The following is a 22,145-nucleotide window of genomic DNA, read 5'->3' as shown; positions in this document are numbered from 1 at the left end:
GAAGTAAGTTCTTAAAATATGTAAATATTGAAAATATTTTTCATGGTTGTTGGCTGAAAGTTATTCTTCACATTTTGACTCTTCAAACCCGGACTATCTTGTCTCATTACGCACACCTGGTTCCTATTCCCCCTGATTAGCCTGTTACTAACTGTGCCCTCTGTTCCCATTGTCCTTGTCGATTATTAATCCATGTCTGTTGGTCTTGTGAGTGAGTACCTGTGCTCTGTGATATTGGCTTTCATGCTACATTTACTGTAGATTGTATTACGGTTTACATATGGTGCACTTGTTGTTACAGGTCTAATCCCATGTATTGTTGTTACGGGTCTCATCCCGTATATTGTCAATACGGGTCTCGTCCCGTGTATTGTTGTTACGGGTCTCGTCCCGTGTATTTATTAGAGGTTTCCACCTCGCTCTTTGGTTTGAGTTACAGCCCTGTGCGATATATATACATACTGTAACGGTCTTCTTCCTCCTCTGACGAGGAGTAGTAAGGAAGGATCGGAGGACCAATGCGCAGCGTGGTAAGTGTCCATATTGATCATTTATTATCATGAACACGAACACAAAATAACGAGAACGAACAAAATGAAACAGTACTGTAAGGTGAATACACAAAACAGAAAACAATCACCCACAAATCAAGGGTGAAAACAGGCTGCCTAAGTATGGTTCTCAATCAGGGACAAGGATTGACAGCTGCCTCTGATTGAGAACGATACCAGGCCAAACACAGAAATACCAACTCAGAAAAAGAAAACAAACATAGAAACACAGAATAACAAACATAGACAACCCACCCAACTCACGCCCTGACCACACTAAAACAAAGACATAACAAAAGAACTAAGGTCAGAATGTGACACATACAGTTGAAATCGGAAGTTTATATGCACTTAGTTTGGAGTCATTAAAACTTAGTTTTTCAACCACTCCACAAATTTCTTGTTAACAAACTATAGTTTTGGCAAGTCGGTTGGGAAATCTATTTTGTGCTTGACACAAGTAATTTTTCCAACAATTGTTTACAGACAGATTATTTAACTTATAATTCATTGTATCACAATTCCAGTGGGTCAGAAAGTTTACATACACTAAGTTGACTGTGCCTTTAAACAGCTTGGAAAATTCCCCAAAATGATGTAATGTCTTTAGAAGCTTCTGATAGGCTAATTGACATCATTTGAGTCCATTGGAGGTGTACCTGTGGATGTATTTCAAGGCCTACCTTCAAACTCAGTGCCTCTCTGCTTGACATTATAGGAAAATCCAAATAAATCAGCCAAGATCTCAGAATAAAATTGTAGACCTCCACAAGTCTGGTTCATCCTTGGGAGCAATTTCCAAACACCTGAAGGTACCATGTTCATCTGTACAAACCATAGTACACAAGTATAAACACCATGGGACCACGCAGCCATCATACCACTCATGAAGGAGACGCGTTCTGTCTCCTAGAGATGAACGTACTGTGATGCGAAAAGTTTAAATCTTTTTTGAGGAAACAGGTACAAAAGTATCTATATCCACAGTAAAACTAGTCCTATATCGACATAACCTGAAAGGCCACTCAGCAAGGAAGAAGCCACTGCTCCAAAACTGCCATAAAAATGCCAGACTATGGATTGCAACTGCACATGGGTACAAGGATCGTACTTCTTGGAGAAATGTCCTCTGGTCTGATGAAACAAAAATAGAACTGTTAAGCCATAATGACCATCGTTATGTTTGGAGGAAACAGGGGGAGGCTTGCAAGCCGAAGAGCACCATCCCATCCGTGAAGCACGGGGGTGGCAGCATCATGTTGTGGTGGTGCTTCACAAAATAGATGGCTTTATGAGGAAGGAAAATTATGTGATATGTTGAAGCAACATCTCAAGACATCAGTTAAAACTTGGTCGCAAATGGGTCTTCCAAATCAACATTGACCCCAAGCATACTTCCTAAGTTGCGGCAAAATGGCTTAAGGACAACAAAGTCAAGGTATTGGAGTGGAAATCACAAAGCCCTGACCTTAATCCTATTGAAAATTTGTGGGCTTAACCGAAAGTGTGTGCGCGCAAGGAGGCCTACAAACCTGACTCAGTTACACCAACTCTGTCTGGAGGAATGGACCAAAAGTCTCCCAACTTATTGTGGGAAGCTTGTGGAAGGCTACCTAAAACGTTTGACCCAAGTTAAAAAATGTAAATGCAATGCTACCAAATACTAATTCTCTTTACTAACATTCTGACATTTCACATTCTTAAAATAGTGGTGATCCTAACTGACCTAAGACAGGGAATTTTTACTAGGATTAAATGTCAGGAATTGTGAAACTGAGTTTAAATGTATTTGGCTAAGGTATATGTAAACTTCCGACTTCAACTTTATATACAGGTATATGTGTTTGTTTTCTGCTTCGTCCCCATCAATGTCATGATGTACGCTATTTTTGTGTATCAAATATACAACGTAGCTACTGTCGTTTCAATTTACAATGAATATTGCATTTATTGGATGATCATTTTATGGTCAATCTGTGTCATTAATTTGACTCTTCATATGATTTAGATTATGAGTTATTGATTGCGCATAGGGTAGTACTTCCATGACATTATTAAGAATCCACTAAACCCCACCATCTTTACCACAGATCTTTGCCATGATGTTTGGAAATGTAGGAATACAGTATCATTTCTTTTCTTTATGCCTTTATCTGCTATGTATAAATCCCCACATACAGTATACTGTAGGTGTACCAGCTCTAAATTCTTCCAGTACTGGAGTTTACTTGTAATTTGATATTTTGAAATTAGACATTAGTTTAGGTCAAGACTCTTCAGCCAGTGTATAGCCTACTGATGTTTTTTATTAAATTTTTTATTTCACCTTTATTTAATCAGGTAGGCCAGTTGAACAAGTTCTCATTTACAACTGCGACCTGGCCAAGGTAAAGCAAAGCAGTGCCACATGAGAGACTGAAAACACGGCTGATATAATAACACATCAGCCGTTTGACTCCTCTATTAGAACCAACATACTCATGTTATTTCTTTGCTGGTACCTGCCAGTGTATTCTCTTAACCATCTTTTACCCATTACATTTTAGAGTGGCTTGACATTTAGCTCTTAGTATTTGGTTTTATGTTCCATTGCGGCTTGCATGATCAAAGTCTTTACATCCTTTGCCTGTCTGTTATTTCAGATGCACCTGTGCAAACAAATGTGATGGGAAATCCACAACACAGTTGACAGTTGACATTGTGGGAAGCATTGTGACCTACATCTTCTGTTTGCACACAGGATATTCTGAGAGTGGTGTGGTTAGAACTACTAAACGCTGAACTTGTCCTCTCGTAAATCAGTAACGGAAGGTGAGATTGCACGTATGGTTCCTTTGTGAATTAATTAACAACATCGTCCACGTGCTCGATTCCTCTTCCTCCCCACAGTTCGATGTATGGCCACTATTTTCTTTCCTATATTTTAGTATGGTGCGGTATTGGTATTGAACAGTTCATCTCATTAGAATGTAAACGTATTTGAGAGCGAGTCACTTTTAAGATTCAGTCGCCACAGGTTTCCTGCTGGCGCCACACCTCATTATGCAGAAAGAGGTCTCATTACCATACTGAAGTGGATACAAAGTAGGGGAGAGTGGGGAAGTTGAGCAAAAGGGATCATTTGAACCACCCTTTTTCTCAGATACCATACACAAAATGAATCATTTGACCAAATATTTAGGATGAGGCCATCATTTCATGGAGCCTATGAAGGAAGAAAACCACACGGAAAAACTTTTAAGCAATTTAGGTTACAAAATGTAACGGATTTTCACCAAGTCAAAGTCACACCCTGACCATAGTTTGCTTTGTATGTTTCTGTGTTTTGTTTGGTCAGGGTGTGATCTGAGTGGGCATTCTATGTTGTGTGTCTAGTTTGTCTGTTTCTGTGTTTGGCCTGATATGGTTCTCAATCAGAGGCAGGTGTTAGTCATTGTCTCTGATTGGGAACCATATTTAGGTAGCCTGTTTGGTGTTGGGTTTTGTGGGTGATTGTTTCCTGTCTTTGTGTTTGTTGCACCAGATAGGACTGTTTCGGTTTTCAACGTTTGTTGTTTTGTATTATGTTCATGTTTAGTTGTCTTATTAAAAAACATGAACTTTAACCACACTGCAGTTTGGTCCTCCTCTCCTTCCCAGGAAGAATCCCGTTACAGTCAAATGAATATATTGTGTGAGGTTTCATGTTGCTTGTATCTAAACCAAAGCAAGTCATTTTACTATTATTAAATACATCAGTTGGAGTCTCTATAAGTTTCCTTGTAGCTGTGTGCCTTGGTTGAGCCAATGGCAATTGAATAAATTAACGTTTTTTTCCCCCAGACATAATGCAAGGCATTATCGCTGGGATGCAAGGTAATAACAGGGCCTAGTCTATGTTACAAGTGTTAAACGAAAGTACAAAGTGTTTGTTTGGTGTTATGCCTGTGTTAAAATATGCTCAATATTGATTTAAAAACAAAAATTGATCGTGATTGTGTTGAATTGTGTTTGGGAAATATAGATAGACATGGTTTGAAAAGGTATTGGTAATATTTAATTCAATACATAAATGTGTAGGTTGCTAAACATACCCTGTCCCACGGCTCAACTTACCCCATACCTGGGCTACTTGTGCCAAGAGACTACTTTTTTGGGGGACAAGCTATGTTTACATTAATTCTGATCATTTCCAGGGATATACAACATCCTGAAGTATATGTAGATATCTTTGTTACAAAGAATACTATATTTCACTTGATGGAGTGATGCTGAATGTAAAAAAATGGCTTACCCCACTCTCCCCTACAAATGCTACCCCTGCAACGCTTGAATCTCATGAAACCCAAAAAGCAATATCCTGTTTTTATGTTATAATCCTTCCATGTAGGCTGAAAACATTTGTTTTGTTACGATTGAACAGAGTTTACCCTGTTTATATTTGCCTATCCATGAGCACTCTTCATTTAAGATGAACCATCTGCGTTATAACACCCACATGTTTATTGCACAGACAGCTTATACATGGCTGCTTATTGTACTTGAAGCAGTGTGACAGCATGCAGGTTTCGCAATCTCGTTAATGGTCCACTAAATGTTTCCTCTGAGTGGCTAGAAGGAAATGCAGTATTTGACTACTTCAACAGAGTATAATGACAGTATATCAGCCAGTTACTGTGAGCAGACATCTCACTTTCACTGAGAATGACAATACTTATAAAACAATGAGGGTAACCAGTAACCTCTGCTGTATTTATCTTTGGTTCCTGATTTATGTCATTTAGGATGTTTGTTTGACTAGCATAGATTTAACTTACCAGAAATGACATTTTATATTGTAGGCTTACTGAAAATCCCTCAACTTGTTAACCCAGGTTAGGGGTTCTCAAATACTATTTGTGAAAGTTCGGTTACACAAATTTGATAGGTGGCAAAAGGTCCGGCTGGATATTGTTATTCATCAGTGACTCAAACGTTACAACAAAATCAAGACTAAGTTGAAAGCCCAATGGAGTTCCTTAAACATTATGATTCAATTTCTTTTCAGGACCCACGGTCCGTATTGACCCCGTTCTGGTCCGCCTATGGAGTATGCCTGGAAAATACAGAAGGAAATTCATATCTAAAATTAGAATTTCTATTACAGATAAATGGATTATCTCTTGAAAATAACGTACTGCTTGAGAAATCCTGTGCTCTACGAACTGAACCAAAAAGGAGTACTGAAACTTAACGCTAGGAAACAAACACAGCGTCAATGCCAGTAAGTCTGCTCACCCACATTTAGTCTATTTACACACAAAGCCACACAGTATCAAAACCAGTAAGTCTTGCTTAGGGGGTGCAATGCATCCACATGACAGAGTCCATTGGCCTGCTTTGGATGAGGGGTGTGTCCTGGTTTGCCAGTGTTGCCTTGCTGCCACCTATTGGTTTGTGTAGACATCTGTATAGCTTAGCTTGCCAGCCTCATGTAGAAGACATATGGCTAGAAACAATACTCACTACAATAATACTAACTACAGTAACAGGGAGGAAAATAGTATTTGGGAGTAACAAAGACCCCCGTCCACACACACACACACACAAACACACTAATATGCTCTCTCTGACCTTATTGTTCTGTAGGAGAAAGGAAGTGCAACTTGAGAAGTGGAACATGACATGACAGACATGAGGTTATAACCGCTTGTAGAGGTTAACTGAGGCTACTGTGTACTGTATGTGTCCACTCTTTCTCTCTCTCTCTCTCTCTCTCTCTCTCTCTCTCTCTCTCTCTCTCTCTCTCTCTTATTACCTCTCTCTCTGTCTCTGTCTATCTGTATATCTCTGTCTATCTGTGTCTCTGTCTCAATTCAAAGGGCTTTATTGGCATGGAAAACAACTTTACAATGTCAAAGCAAGTGGAACGGATAAACAAAAGTGAAACAAAATCAGAAATTACCAGTTAACATTACACTCACAAAAGATAAAAAATAATAGAGACATTTGAAATGTTTTATGTACAGTGTTGTAACAATGGGGATACAGTCTCTCTCTCTCTCTCTCTCAGTTAGAGATAACACAACCTCTGTGATCAGATAGCAGGACAAAGTGCCTGGTGGACTAACGAACTCAGGCCCAGGTCCTACTGTAAATCTATTTACCCACAGTAGGCTAAAGGAACCCCTGTAGGCCTGCATGGGAGGTGTCACCACCACCGTAGCCAGGATATTCTGACCACTTCACTTTGGGTTTGGACAACAACTGCTCATAAATGAGTGAAATGCCTGTTAAGTGATTGGTGTAAGTGTTTTCCAAGCGGTGGGCACTCCACTACCTCTCTGATTTATAAAGTGGAACACATTCCAATTCCAGCCCACTCTACCCTACTGAGATTAGGACACTAGTGTCCTGTTTGAAAAGCATCTCCATGTTGTTTCATGATGTTCTAATAGTTCCACCACAGTTAGAACAATGAGCCAGAAATGTAACCGGATGTATAAATGTGAAGCATCCGCTTGGCGTTTCCACTCACTACCAAATATGATAACGAGAGGAAGCTCAGTGGGATCAGATGGAGTGAGATGGATTTTTGCTTACATTTTGCACATAATCTCGTAGATAAACAGCAGGGGTGTGTGGGTTACATCACTGGGGAAGCCCCCCCAAAAAAAAAAAACATACAACCTATGTATTGTGATAATTGCATTGTTTGCTCTATAACCTGTTAATTCATATGCCGTGCGACTGATATAAAGGCCTAAAGGGTGAGACTATATATAAGAAGCACAGTGGCAGAATAAAGTCAACCTCACCTTTGTTTAATCATAGCAACCTCTGTCCAGTGAAGTCCACAAAGAATATACTGCACATGACCTAGAGCATGGTCAAGCAAGTTAATGTTTCTGACATTTCCGGACCACTAAACAACTATTGATTTAGAACCACGGAGTGACCATAAATTGCAAAGAAAACAGGAGCTGCCTCCACTATTCCAGCACCATTTCAACTTCAACATTTCAACATCATCAAATTACCTCTGCTTAGTCTAATAAGGCGACAACTAAAAGATAGCAAAAACAATTTAGATCAATCAAGGTAATCTAAATATGATGTGGCTGTCTATGGTTCTGATGTCTGTGTGGGTGTGTGGGTGTGCGCGTTCGTGCAAGCATGTTGACTCACCCTACTTGTAGAGAAACGCCAAACATCCTCCTCTCTTTCATGTTGACGAAACAATCTATCGCTCTGTCATACAGTACACACTTAATTTTGTTGTCCTAGGCTACCTGGCTAAAATGCTTGCTTGCTGGCCTAACTTCCATTCATGGGACACGTTACCTAGTTAACATTAGCCTTCTACGTCTAGCTACATATTGAACATCCATCCTCTCAGGCCAGGGGCACAACAATGTATGAACTAATGGTTGGATCAGAGTTGCTGTTACAATCATTGGCCAGCACGGAGAATTAAGTTAAACCACAAGTCCACATCCCTATCTCCATCAATGGCTAATTTAGGAAAGGGCCCATTTTAGCTAGCTAGCTAGCCTCCGGAGGACAACAACACAACCAGATGCAACAATTCAAGTTTTTCTTTCAATGACGTATGCTCTTAATGGGATTTGATAGGAGTGACGCCAAAATCCAAACTGGCTTCCATTCACAGTTGAGCTGGCTCAGTTTAGCTCAACGCTGGTTGGCACATTTTTCTAATCTGGTCTATCTCTTTTAAAATATATATTTTTTAAATTTAACCTTTATTTAACTAAGCAAGTCATGGGTTAGACTTGGGTTAGTTATAAAAATCACCTGTTCAGGGTGTTTACAATACATGTCTTACAAACATGATGGAAAATTATTGATAAAATGACAGATGATAGAATTCACTGTTGGATGGATGTTGCCCAGTGAAGAAACATTATTTCACTTAATTCAATAAAAGTTATAATAGGCATTGTGGTAGTTCAATAACAGTAATAAAAGTATTACGCCAGTTCATCTCCCACCCACTGGTGTCTTTGTGATGGGAACACGGAGCATTACATAAGAGGTTGTGAGTGTCAATTCGTTTTTAATGTTCAACTGTTCTTTCCTTATAAGGGCAGATGACACAGCAGTGATGCCAATGTGGAGTGTGTCACCATCACACCTTTTAGCAGTCTGAGGCACAAATACTGTGAGTATTTACACACTCTTCCACTGATAAGGTGTTCTGACATTGGCCCCTAAACAGGAAATGTAGAAAAAAAGTCTCCATTTCTAAATGACTACTGGCCTGGCATGATCATACCACTGTATGCTATTTGAATTGACCATTACCGTTTTTTTACACTGATATACACTGTAAGTTAGGCCCTCCTGAGGGCAGATAATGAACTATAGTATAGACAAGGCATTTGAATCTACTTCTCACTAGATGTGTTTCATACAATTCATGTCAATTCATGTCTTCTATATCTGTACCAGTCATTGAATGGGATGAACCAGTCATTGTCTCAGTGCCAATATATCAGTCAATTAATGTGTATCTGAGTTGAGAAGAAAATCCCCCTTGATGTAATACAGATTTGTCCTATCACAAGTGAAAGAAGTAGTTGTGACTTTGGAACGGCATTGACCTTCTTGATAGCTTTACAGTTAATCAGGGAACGTAGAAACATGTGTATTCTGATAAGACAGGTACAAGCCCTACGCACAAGGCCATTGGCACTGATATGAAAGTGGGTAGGGGACGCTTTGCCATTCACCTTAATAGGGGTGACATTGGCTACACTTAAAGTAACACTGCCATTTTGGGGCGGGTAGAGAAGGTGAAGGTGGTGCAGTAGTATATAAAGCTGCGCCAACAGTGTGGTCCTGCTCTGAAGGTTGGTGATTTTACTGTGAGGAACGTCCCTAGTGAGGATATAAAGACGCTTCCAAGATTTCGGGGGGAGAGAGGACTGAGCGTTGGACTTCAATTGATTTGGGCAGGCCCTCCACCATGAGTAAAGGGGTAGGTGACCCATTTTTGTGATTAATCAAAGCTCTGATCAAATTGTCATGAATGAAATGAGATTTTCCTTCAATGATCAAGGATATTGTATATTCACCCCCTAGCGAGATGATACAGGATGTCATCTCTTTGTCTCCAGGACTCTTACGACATGTTTGAGATGAATGGAGAGGTGGACGTCAAGATGAAGAAAAAGAAGAAGATAAAGAAAAAGGATAGGCTAGAGGGCATGAAGAAGGAGATGGACATTGTGAGTGTGGTTCACAAGACCAGAAGGAGAGAGCGCTGGAGAGAATATGACAAATTCAATTGAATGGGACAGAATTGCAGCATAAATACATTGTAGCTTTAACAGTCTGTCAATCTTTACAGGACGACCACGAGATCACAATAGAAGAGCTAGAGATGAGGTATACCACCAGTGTTACCAAGGTAACTAAGCTACCATGGGGTTTCTGTCCGTCTGTCTGTGTGATGAAACAGACTGCTGCTAATATAGAGTAAATCTCTCACTCTCTCCCCCCTCCTCCCCCTTAAATCCCCTCAGGGCCTGACGTCCAGCAAAGCAGCAGAGGTTCTGGAGCGGGACGGCCCCAACGAACTGCTGCCCCCCAAAGGGACACCAGAGTACGTCAAATTTGCCCGTCAACTGGCCGGAGGGCTGCAGTGTCTGATGTGGGTGGCAGCCGTCATCTGCTTCATTGCTTTCGGCATCGAGTTCTCCAGGGGAACCCTCGGCTGCTTTGACGATGTGAGGAGGATGGGGCGGGGAGACCAAAAGGGGGAGGAGAGACGAAGGGTAGGAGGAGGTGGAGGAAGAGGTGAAGTAGGAGACTATAGGGCAGGAATGTTGAACAATATTAGAATAGTGAGGAAGGGATTGTTGACAGATGGATAAGGAGAGAGTTGAAGTGTTTGCTAAAGTTAGTTGAAGGAGAGACTAAAGTTACATTGGGAGGGTGAAGGAGAAGCTACAGTTACAATGAGAGGGTGAGGGAGAGGCTACAGTTACAATGAGAGGGTGAGGGAGAGGCTAAAGTTACACTGGGAGGATGAAGAAGGGGCTAATGTTACACTGGGAGGGTGAAGGAGAGACTAAAGTTGCATTGGGAGGGTGAGGGAGAGGCTACAGTTACAATGAGAGGGTGAGGGAGAGGCTAAAGTTACACTGGGAGGGTGAAGGAGAGGCTACAGTTACAATGAGAGGGTGAGGGAGAGGCTACATTTACAATGAGAGGGTGAGGGAGAGGCTAAAGTTACACTAGGAGGGTGAAGGAGGGGCTAAAGTTACACTAGGAGGGTGAAGGAAAGGCTAAAGTTACACTGGGAGGATGAAGGAGGGGCTAAAGTTACACTAGGAGGATGAAGGGGGTGCTAAAGTTACAATAGGAGGATGAAGGAGGGGCTAAAGTTAAACTAGGAGGATGAAGGAGGGGCTAAATTTACACTAGGAGGGTGAAGGAGGGGCTAAAGTTACACTGGGAGGTAGAAGGAAAGGTTAAAGTTGCACTGGGAGGTTGAAGGAAAGGTTAAAGTTGCACTAGGAGGTTGAAGGAAAGGCTAAAGTTACACTAGGAGGGTGAAGGAAAGGCTAAAGTTACACTAGGAGCATGAAGGAAAGGCTAAAGTTACACTAGGAGGATGAAGGAGGGGCTAAAGTTACACTAGGAGGGTGAAGGAAAGGCTAAAGTTACACTAGGAGCGTGAAGGGAAGGCTAAAGTTGCACTGGGAGCGTGAAGGGAAGGCCAAAGTTGCACTAGGAGCGTGAAGGGAAGGCTAAAGTTGCACTGGGAGCGTGAAGGGAAGGCTAAAGTTGCACTGGGAGCGTGAAGGGAAGGCTAAAGTTGCACTGGGAGCGTGAAGGAGAAAATACTGTATGTGAAGAAAGGGGAATACATTCGATAATAACATGTATTACATCGTCAACATATCTTGACTGTTTGTTTAATCACTAATTCTCTGTGACCACACCTGTCTACAGCTGTACCTCGCCATCACTCTGATCACTGTTGTTGTGGTGACTGGCTGTTTCGGTTACTACCAAGAGTTTAAGAGCACCAACATCATCGCCAGCTTCAAAAATCTAGTGCCACAGGTAAAGATATGGAAATACATTAGAACTAAAGAATACATTATAACTAAGGAAATGCATTATAACTAGAGAAATACATTATAACTAAGGAAATGCATTATAACTAGAGAAATGCATTATAACTAAGGAAATGCATTATAACTAGAGAAATACATTATAACTAAGGAAATTCATTATAACTAAGGAAAAACATTATAACTAGAGAAATACATTATAATTAAGGAAATACATTATAACTAGAGAAATACATTATAACTAAGGAAATGCATTATAACTAAGGAAATGCATTATAACTAGAGAAATACATTATAACTAGAGAAATACATTATAACTAAAGAAATACATTATAACTAGAGAAATACATTATAACTAGAGAAATACATTATAACTAGAGAAATACATTATAACTAAAGAAATAGATTATAACTAAGTAAATACATTACAACTCGGGCCATGAGTGTTTCCTGAAGATGTTACCAGACCAGGAAACTATCCTGGCCCTAAATACCCATACAACAGTTACTTTGTTATTGTAAGAAACTGTTTACTTTCAAGACAAAACTATTCCTTTCATCAACACAGATCATAATCCACTCACTACAGAACTGATCCAAGGCAACCAATCATTGAAATACGGGGATTTGGTATAATCATCTATCTCGTTCTAGCAAGCCCTGGTGATCCGTGACGGGCAGAAGAACCAGATCAATGCCATGGACCTGGTGGTGGGAGACCTGGTGGAGATCAAGGGTGGTGACCGCGTGCCTGCTGACATCCGCATCATCTTTGCCCAGGGCTGTAAGGTAGGTACACTAGGCCATCAGTTTCCATTATAGACCACTAACACACTTTCAACCCAGAAGTAATGGCTAAGGGTGTTGATGCAGGTTGAGCAGGAATGTGAACATAGAGCTAGGATTCAGGTTAGGATTAGTGTTAGGGTTATAGTTAGAGTTAGGTTTGAAGCTTGGATTATGGTTGATCCGGGATGTGGACATGAACCTAGGGTTAGGGTTGACTCGGGTGTGGACATGAAGCTAGCGTTAGGGTTGACTCGGGTGTGGACATGAAGCTAGGGTTAGGGTTGACTCGGGTGTGGACATGAAGCTAGCGTTAGGGTTGACTCGGGTGTGGACATGAAGCTAGGGTTAGGGTTGACTCGGGTGTGGACATGAAGCTAGGGTTAGGGTTGACTCAGGTGTGGACATGAAGCTAGGGTTAGGGTTGACTCGGGTGTGGACATGAAGCTAGGGTTAGGGTTGACTCGGGTGTGGACATGAAGCTAGCGTTAGGGTTGACTCGGGTGTGGACATGAAGCTAGGGTTAGGGTTGACTCGGGTGTGGACATGAAGCTAGCGTTAGGGTTGACTCGGGTGTGGACATGAAGCTAGGGTTAGGGTTGACTTGGGTGTGGACATGAAGCTAGCGTTAGGGTTGACTCGGGTGTGGACATGAAGCTAGCGTTAGGGTTGACTCGGGTGTGGACATGAAGCTAGGGTTAGGGTTGACTCGGGTGTGGACATGAAGCTAGGGTTAGGGTTGACTCGGGTGTGGACATGAAGCTAGGGTTAGGGTTGACTCGGGTGTGGACATGAAGCTAGCGTTAGGGTTGACTCGGGAGTGGACATGAAGCTAGCGTTAGGGTTGACTCGGGTGTGGACATGAAGCTAGGGTTAGGGTTGACTCGGGTGTGGACATGAACCTAGGGTTAGGGTTGACTCGGGTGTGGACATGAAGCTAGCGTTAGGGTTGACTCGGGTGTGGACATGAAGCTAGCGTTAGGGTTGACTCGGGTGTGGACATGAAGCTAGCGTTAGGGTTGACTCGGGTGTGGACATGAAGCTAGCGTTAGGGTTGACTCGGGTGTGGACATGAACCTAGGGTTAGGGTTGACTCGGGTGTGGACATGAAGCTAGCGTTAGGGTTGACTCGGGTGTGGACATGAAGCTAGCGTTAGGGTTGACTCGGGTGTGGACATGAAGCTAGCGTTAGGGTTGACTCGGGTGTGGACATGAAGCTAGCGTTAGGGTTGACTCGGGTGTGGACATGAAGCTAGCGTTAGGGTTAACTCGGGTGTGGACATGAAGCTAGCGTTAGGGTTGACTCGGGTGTGGACATGAAGCTAGCGTTAGGGTTAACTCGGGTGTGGACATGAAGCTAGCGTTAGGGTTAGGTTATGCAGAAGACCCAGAATTGAACCCTGGTCGGTTTCATATGTTATAACCCTGTCAGTTCCTTGATCTCCTCATCCTCTCCAGGTGGATAACTCATCCCTGACAGGAGAGTCAGAGCCCCAGAGCAAAACCCCGGAGTGTACCCACGAGAACCCCCTAGAGACTAAGAACATCGCCTTCTTCTCCACCACCTGCCTGGAAGGTAGACACATCACAGGAGGCTGCTGAGGGGAGGACGGCTCACAATAATGGCTGGAATGGAGTAAATGGAATGTCATCAAACATATGGAAACAATGTGTTTGAGTTAGACACCATTCCATTTATTCCGGACGATGAGCCAGTCCTCCCCAATTAAGGTGCCACCAATCTATGCTACACACACACACACACACACATAAACACACACACACACACATACACAATGCCACCACTGCCTGAAAGGTACTACAGACAGACACCAGAGGAGGTTGGTGGGAGGAGCTATAGGAAGATGGGCTCATTTGAATGGTTAAAATGGAATAAATGGAACCGAGTCAAGCATGTTGCTTCCATGTGTTTGATGTGTTTGGTAATATTGGTACCATTCCATTGATTCCACCACCAGCCTCCTTTGACAGACACACAATCCTTATTAAATCACACACAGAAAAGATTCCCACAGAAACGTTTACACTCATAACAGCACAAATTTGCAAAAACATCAACATTACACTCATAATGTAATCTAAAATCCCTTTTCCTCTGCTTGGCCCCTACCAGGAGTGGCCACAGGAACAGTCATCAACACGGGTGACCGCACCATCATTGGCCGCATTGCCAGCTTGGCGTCAGGCGTAGGCAATGAGAAGACACCAATTGCCATAGAGATTGAGCACTTTGTTGACATCATTGCTGGGCTGGCCATCTTCTTTGGCTTCACCTTCTTCGTGGTGGCCATGTTTATCGGCTATGCCTTCCTGGAGGCTATGATCTTCTTCATGGCCATCGTGGTGGCCTATGTACCCGAGGGGCTGCTGGCTACTGTCACTGTGAGTCAACACTGAGGCTCTGGTCTGTCTAGGCCTATATCAAGTTGGTTATTAGCAGTTTTCATCAACCATCTCCCTCTCTCTCCCCCAGGTGTGTCTGTCGCTGACGGCCAAGCGTCTGGCCAGGAAGAACTGTGTGGTGAAGAACCTGGAGGCTGTGGAGACCCTGGGCTCCACCTCGGTCATCTGCTCCGACAAGACGGGCACTCTGACCCAGAACAGGATGACCGTGGCCCACCTGTGGTTCGACAATGTGATCCATGCCGCAGACACCACAGAGGACCAATCAGGTCAGAGCTTTGACCAATCATCCGAGACATGGCGATCGTTGGCAAGAGTGGCAGGACTCTGTAACCGGGCCATCTTCAAACCCAACCAGGAGTCTCTGCCTATTCCTAGGGTGAGCTGATAGACACTAGCCTCAACAGACACATTCATTCACAGACACAGCATCAATGAAAACTATATGATTTATGAGTTACCTTTTTTCCAATGCACCTATGTGCAACAGCGAATAGTGGTGGGCGACGCCTCAGAGACGGCTCTGCTGAAGTTCACTGAGCTGGCCATAGGGAACATGATGGAATACAGGGAGCGATTCAAAAAGGTCGTTGAAGTACCATTCAACTCCACCAACAAGTTCCAGGTAAGAGGCCTGGTTTTCTGATCTGATTTCAAGGCAGTTGAAAGTGTGTTATATAATCTACAGTATGTTGTATAGGTGTGTCATGTGACTATTAGGCATACTTTAATGGCATTACCAGAATGAGATATTTGTGTTTGAATCGTACTCTTTCTCCCACCGGTGGCGAGTAGCTGTCAGTGCATGAGTTGGAAGACCCCATGGACCTGCGCTACCTGCTGGTGATGAAGGGGGCGCCAGAGAGGATCTTGGAGCGCTGCTCCACCATCCTGATCAGGGGCCAGGAGATGCCCCTGGATGAACAGTGGAGAGAGGCCTTCCAGACTGCATACATGGACCTGGGGAGCCTGGGGGAGAGAGTGCTGGGTAAGGGACAGTGTTGGGGTGTAGTGATTGGTTATTACTGCATTGTCGGAACTAGAAGCACAAGCATTTCGCTACACTCGCATTAACATCTGCTAACCATGTGTATGTGACAAATAAAATTTGATTTGATTTGTGAACTACGTGTAATACAACTAGTAATTGAACTATATATATGCCATTTTGTTAACATCTGACTGCAGAGTGATCTGTTCTTGCAATTTGTAGTCTATAACATTTCAGATTTAGATAAACTACTTTGTGATAAATTATCATATCACGATGTGAATTACTTTTCTAAGTAACTTTAGTTAAGTAAACTAAGTTTTTCTTAATGGTGGCTTTAGTGTAGCTTAACTTCTTCCAGTGTGAATGAATTTGTAGCTTGGTAAACAATATTTTCAGAGTAGCTTCCCCAACACTTAATGCTGTCTCTTCTTTAGGCCCATAAATACCCACTAACCCCTCCAATCTGTCCAAACATTTGTCTCCAGGTTTCTGTCACATCTATCTGAATGAGAATGAGTTCCCTCGTGGTTACAAGTTTGACTCCGATGAGATGAACTTCACCACGTCTGGTTTGTGTTTCGCTGGACTCATCTCCATGATCGACCCGCCCCGCGCCACTGTGCCTGACGCTGTCATGAAGTGCCGCACGGCTGGAATAAGGGTAAAGGAGAAAGACAGAGGAGACAAAGGAGAGACCTAGAACATAGCTAATACAATGTAACAGGCCATCATAGTCTCCCTCATTGTGTCACGTCAACCAACATCAACTCATTCCACTGTGACCTCACTCAGGTAGTCATGGTGACAGGCGATCACCCGATCACGGCCAGAGCCATCGCTGCGAACGTTGGCATCATCACAGAGGGCAGTGAGACAGTAGAGGACATCGCTACCAGGAAACGCATCCCAGTGGAGCAGGTCAACAGGAGGTGGGTCTTGGTCCCTAAGACCAACACAGTCTGGCAGGATTAGCACTCTGACTCTCACTGTAGTTGATTAATCTCCTGTGACATATTTGACTATTTATACAGAGTTTGTATATCACGTAAGAAGGAGTGAGAACTTCCTGGAAGTAATAACGCCCTGTCAGTGGATTTGACAGGTCTATTCTGTTCTATCATATTCTAATCTATTCTATGTGGTCTTCAGGGACGCCCGTGCCTGTGTGATCAGTGGTGGTCAGCTGAAGGACATGAGCAGTGAAGAGCTGGACGAAGCGTTGAGGAGTCACCCTGAAATGGTGTTCGCCCGCACCTCCCCCCAGCAGAAACTCATCATCGTGGAGAGCTGTCAGCGTCTGGTGAGCCCCCCCCCCCCCCACACACACACACACACACACACACACACACACACACACACACACACACACACACACACACACACACACACACACACACACACACACACACACACACACACACACACATACCAAGCCATTAGTCACACTGCATTCCAGAGAGGTTTTTGGTTTGGCTTACCCTTCTTTTTTTTCATGTTATCTCTCTCAAACCCTCTCCCCCCCTCTCTTTCTGTCTCATTCTCACACGTTCTCTCTCACTAAGGGCTCCATTGTGGCTGTGACAGGCGATGGGGTGAACGACTCCCCTGCATTGAAAAAGGCAGACATTGGTATTGCCATGGGCATAGCTGGCTCCGATGCAGCTAAGAATGCAGCTGACATGATTCTGCTGGATGACAACTTTGCCTCCATCGTCACAGGGGTGGAGCAGGGTGAGTGAGAGTGTCTTAGCAAATCACAAAACACAACAACAGCCATTTTAACAGGCTGATTACATTTGAAAGGTATTCTGTGAACCAATATTTGGTTTCACAAAGATAAGCCTTCATGATACTAAGTAATACTGATATTGAGGGATTGATTTCGACCATATCTGACACCCAGGCCGTCTGATCTTTGACAACCTGAAGAAGTCCATTGCGTACACACTGACCAAGAACATTCCGGAGCTCACACCCTACCTCATCTACATCACTGTCAGTGTTCCTCTGCCATTGGGCTGCATCACCATCCTCATGATCGAGCTGGCCACTGACATTGTGAGTCTTCTCCTCTTCCTCTTCCTCACCCCTCATCTCCCTGCACTATAAGACCATTCTAGAATGATGCCGATTATCCTTCTTCTATCCTACAGTTTCCCTCTGTGTCTCTGGCCTATGAGAAGGCAGAGAGTGATATTATGCATCTGAAACCCAGGAACCCGCGTAAGGATAGGTTGGTGAACGAATCTCTGGCTGCCTACTCCTACTTCCAGATTGGTGAGGGTTCATGTCTGCTCCTGTAATATGTAAATGTATGAAAAAGGCCTTGCTTTTTCACTAGGTCCTTTGAGACCGATTGATCCTTGAAGCTGAATGATTTATTGACCAATATACAAGGTGATAACCTACAAATAGTCTATTAGTACATATTTAATGTTCAATTCTCTCCTCCCTCCCTCTCTTTTGGTTTATCTCTCCCCCTATCCCCTTCTCCAGGAGCGATCCAGTCTTTCGCTGGTTTCACAGACTACTTTGCAGCGATGGCCCAGGAGGGCTGGTATCCCCTGCTGTGTGTGGGGCTCAGGTCCCACTGGGAGGACGTCCATCTGCAGGACCTGCAGGACAGCTATGGCCAGGAGTGGGTGAGTGTGTGTGGCTTACTGTAGGATAGATATGGCCAGGAGGGGTTGAGTGTGTGTGGCTTACTGTAGGATAGATATGGCCAGGAGGGGTTGAGTGTGTGTGGCTTACTGTAGGATAGATATGGCCAGGAGGGGTTGAGTGTGTGTAGCTGACTGTAGGATAGATATGGCCAGGAGTGGTTGAGTGTGTGTGGCTTACTGTAGGATAGATATGACCAGGAGTGGTTGAGTGTGTGTGGCTTACTGTAGGATAGATATGACCAGGAGTGGTTGAGTGTGGGTGGCTTACTGTAGGATAGATATGACCAGGAGTGGTTGAGTGTGTGTGGCTTACTGTAGGATAGATATGACCAGGAGTGGTTGAGTGTGGGTGGCTTACTGTAGGATAGATATGACCAGGAGTGGTTGAGTGTGGGTGGCTTACTGTAGGATAGATATGGCCAGGAGTGGTTGAGTGTGTGTGGCTTACTGTAGGATAGATATGACCAGGAGTGGTTGAGTGTGTGTGGCTTACTGTAGGATAGATATGACCAGGAGTGGTTGAGTGTGGGTGGCTTACTGTAGGATAGATATGACCAGGAGTGGTTGAGTGTGGGTGGCTTACTGTAGGATAGATATGGCCAGGAGTGGTTGAGTGTGTGTGGCTTACTGTAGGATAGATATGACCAGGAGTGGTTGAGTGTGGGTGGCTTACTGTAGGATAGATATGACCAGGAGTGGCTGAGTGTGTGTGGCTTACTGTAGGATAGATATGACCAGGAGTGGCTGAGTGTGTGTGGCTTACTGTAGGATAGATATGACCAGGAGTGGTTGAGTGTGTGTGGCTTACTGTAGGATAGATATGACCAGGAGTGGTTGAGTGTGGGTGGCTTACTGTAGGATAAGCGTGTGTGTGTGTGTGTCTTATGGCCAGGAATGGACAAGTGTGTGTGGCTTTACAGCACCGTCACTTACTTGTAACTCCTGGAAATACCAGTTGAAAATCTCCTGTCTTCTCTGTTCTGCAGACATACGCCCAGCGTCTGTATCAGCAGTACACCTGCTACACTGTCTTCTTCATCAGTATTGAGATCTGCCAGATTGCTGATGTGTTGATCAGGAAAACCCGCCGTCTGTCCATCTTCCAGCAGGGCTTCTTTAGGTCAGTGGATGTTAACTGCATGGAAGAAATGTATCTTACTCCCTACAAACAATCATATACTCTATGAAATATATTGTTTATGAAAGGATGGTGGCAGAGAAGGCTTCCAACAAAATAACTTGGGAAGTATCAATCTTGATGGGACTAATAAAACATTGTTTGACCATCCTCCGTGTTCTCTGTTTGTGTGCAGGAACAAGGTGCTAGTGAGTGCCATCGTCTTCCAGCTGTTACTGGGTAACCTGCTGTGCTACTGCCCAGGGATGCCAAACATTTTCAACTTCATGCCCATTAGGTACTGTTACACTCTGTTTGACTTGAATGGATGTCGATTCATCTTCTCTGTCATTGTTTTGATTGCTTTCTTGTTGGTTTGTTCATGCGTATAACTCCCCCCTTACAGGGGCCAATGGTGGTTCGTTCCAATCCCGTACGGAATTCTAATCTTTGTCTATGACGAGATTAGGAAGCTGGGGGTCAGAAGACATCCAGGAAGTAAGTAGCCTTTCTTGCCTCTGTCTTGTCCATCCATTCACCCACCCATCCATCCATCTATTTATCATCCATCCATCCATTTACCCACCCATCCATCCATCTATTTATCATCCATCGATCCATCCATTCCTTGCAGTAGTCAGCCCTAATTCAGATTATTTCCATTCCCCTATCACAGGTTGGTGGGACCAGGAGCTGTATTATTGAGAGAAGAGGGCAGATATCTAGACCAGAGACATAGGTATAAAGATGCAGGTTAGCATTTTCCGTCATGAATCTTGTTCTGGAGGCAGCTCTGCTCTGCAGTGGTCACTAGCTGGCACAGCCACAAAGTCATAAAATCAGATTTTAATTATAACCCTAACCCAAACCTTAACCACACTAGCAAATGGCTAACCCTAAACTTAAATTAAGACCGAAAAACTAATTTTTGTTTTCATTATTTTTACAATATACCCAATTTGACTTTGCAGCTGGCCTAAGAGGAAATCTCTCAGTTATGCCTCTAGGATAAGACTCATGACTATAAATGTCAACCTGCTATACAGAGAAGTCTGGATAGCAAACTGTCCTCCATCTTGGTCCCAAACATTCCATTACAATACAATACAATACAATACAATTTAAATATCAAACAAGGTTTGCCAAACTCTGTACAAGTATAGCTCTGAATATCCTAAACCATTTCTGATATGGAACTTGATGTGAGTTTGAATTTGGAATAATTTCCTTTTGTAAATGTAGTATGTGGATGTCTGTGGGTGATTGCCTTTTTATGTATAACATCACACATATTTGCCGTCAAGGGTTATTTCTTGGTGATAATGTTGGTAGTACAGTAGCCTATATGCATTGTATTTATGTATTTGTATTAATAAAGTGTGTCAAATATAACATATTGTATGACTTCATATTCTAGAGAGATACCTGAAATGTTGCACCACCATTATAATTTCAATTCAAATTAATGAATCCATTTTATTAAAATCCAGAGACACTCGGGGTTTGTACATTGTGTAGCAGTCTACCTCTGGTCGATCCAATCTTATCCTGTCCTACATCGATCCACATAGCATCAGACCGTCTGCTTGGCTGTGGGTAGCTGAGCTGGACTGCCATTGGCTGAGCTGGGTTGTATAGGTAGGCTTCTCACCTGGATGACTTTACAGAATTCACTTCCTGACTCTCTTGATGGTGCTGCTCTCCTTAGGGGAAAGATATTGCTGAAAGAAAAGGGGGATCTGAGGGATATGAAGTCATTGATGTACTTCCTTTTCTTTTTGATCATTTCAACGCACTACCACACGATGGCGCCATTGAGAAAAGTGGGCTACAATGTGTTCATGGTTTGACATAATGACTGTGTGGTTTGACAGCTAATTGGCTTCACATATTATTATTCCTATACATTTAGATATTTTTACGCAACTCACCATATGCGATGTAACATTTAATATACACCCTGTTGTAATCGACTTCAAAACTCAACGTTTAGGTAGCATACCACCATAGAGGTTAAGAGCTTTGGGCCAGTAACCAAAACGTCACAGATTCGAATCCCCAAGCCGGCAAAGTGGACAAATCTGCCATTCTGCTAATGAGCGAGGCAGTTAACACCCAACAATATCTGTTCCCCGGGCGCCGATGACGTGAATGACAGAACTCACGCCTCTCTTATTCAGAGGGGTTGGTTTTAATGCGGAAGATGCATTCAGTTAACTGGCTAGGTATCCCCTTTTCATAAATTAATTGTATATTTTAAATATTTTTCCCCTGAGATATTATTTTACACTCAGAAATTAGATTAGTGAAATACGTTATTACATTGAGATTGTGTGTAACTACAATGGATTCACCACAATGTGGTCTCACGGTTTTCATCCATTCCACAAAGCACGCACCATATCTCACGTAGCCCAGCAGCCGGATGCTCTGCAGAACACGTGCCCAGATAGTCACGTGCTGCAGCATGTGGAATTTTAGAGCTGTACTCTCCGATTTTTCCATCAAATTATGCAAATTAACGACTTTGTCATTAATGACCGT

The 22,145-nt window shown here is 43.2% G+C and overlaps 1 protein-coding gene across 5 annotated transcripts; it reads left to right on the top strand.

Moving 5' to 3' along the window:
* Positions 1 to 491: 491 nt before the first annotated feature.
* LOC123997984 (potassium-transporting ATPase alpha chain 1) lies at positions 492 to 20,993 on the top strand. Of its 5 annotated transcripts, none has more exons than XM_046302760.1 (25): positions 492 to 530; positions 3,292 to 3,362; positions 8,621 to 8,691; positions 9,383 to 9,510; positions 9,650 to 9,760; positions 9,883 to 9,942; positions 10,058 to 10,261; positions 11,493 to 11,606; positions 12,272 to 12,406; positions 13,862 to 13,979; positions 14,538 to 14,806; positions 14,898 to 15,206; positions 15,318 to 15,452; positions 15,623 to 15,815; positions 16,307 to 16,482; positions 16,614 to 16,750; positions 16,971 to 17,121; positions 17,384 to 17,552; positions 17,725 to 17,879; positions 17,975 to 18,098; positions 18,318 to 18,463; positions 19,471 to 19,604; positions 19,798 to 19,899; positions 20,008 to 20,099; positions 20,278 to 20,993. In XM_046302760.1, exons 4-25 carry the CDS (start codon positions 9,499 to 9,501, stop codon positions 20,304 to 20,306), a joined length of 3,075 nt encoding a protein of 1,024 aa, XP_046158716.1. In that variant the 5' UTR covers positions 492 to 530; positions 3,292 to 3,362; positions 8,621 to 8,691; positions 9,383 to 9,498; the 3' UTR covers positions 20,307 to 20,993. The 5 variants fall into 5 exon arrangements, with proteins under 5 accessions (XP_046158716.1, XP_046158714.1, XP_046158715.1 ...); XM_046302758.1 differs by having other exon boundaries at positions 9,365 to 9,510; XM_046302759.1 differs by having other exon boundaries at positions 498 to 530; positions 8,616 to 8,691.
* Positions 20,994 to 22,145: the final 1,152 nt, after the last annotated feature.

Source organism: Oncorhynchus gorbuscha, linkage group LG15 (genome assembly GCF_021184085.1).
Source record: "Oncorhynchus gorbuscha isolate QuinsamMale2020 ecotype Even-year linkage group LG15, OgorEven_v1.0, whole genome shotgun sequence".
NCBI classification, from domain to species: Eukaryota; Metazoa; Chordata; class Actinopteri; order Salmoniformes; family Salmonidae; genus Oncorhynchus; species Oncorhynchus gorbuscha.
This window is presented reverse-complemented; position numbering and strand designations above follow the sequence as displayed.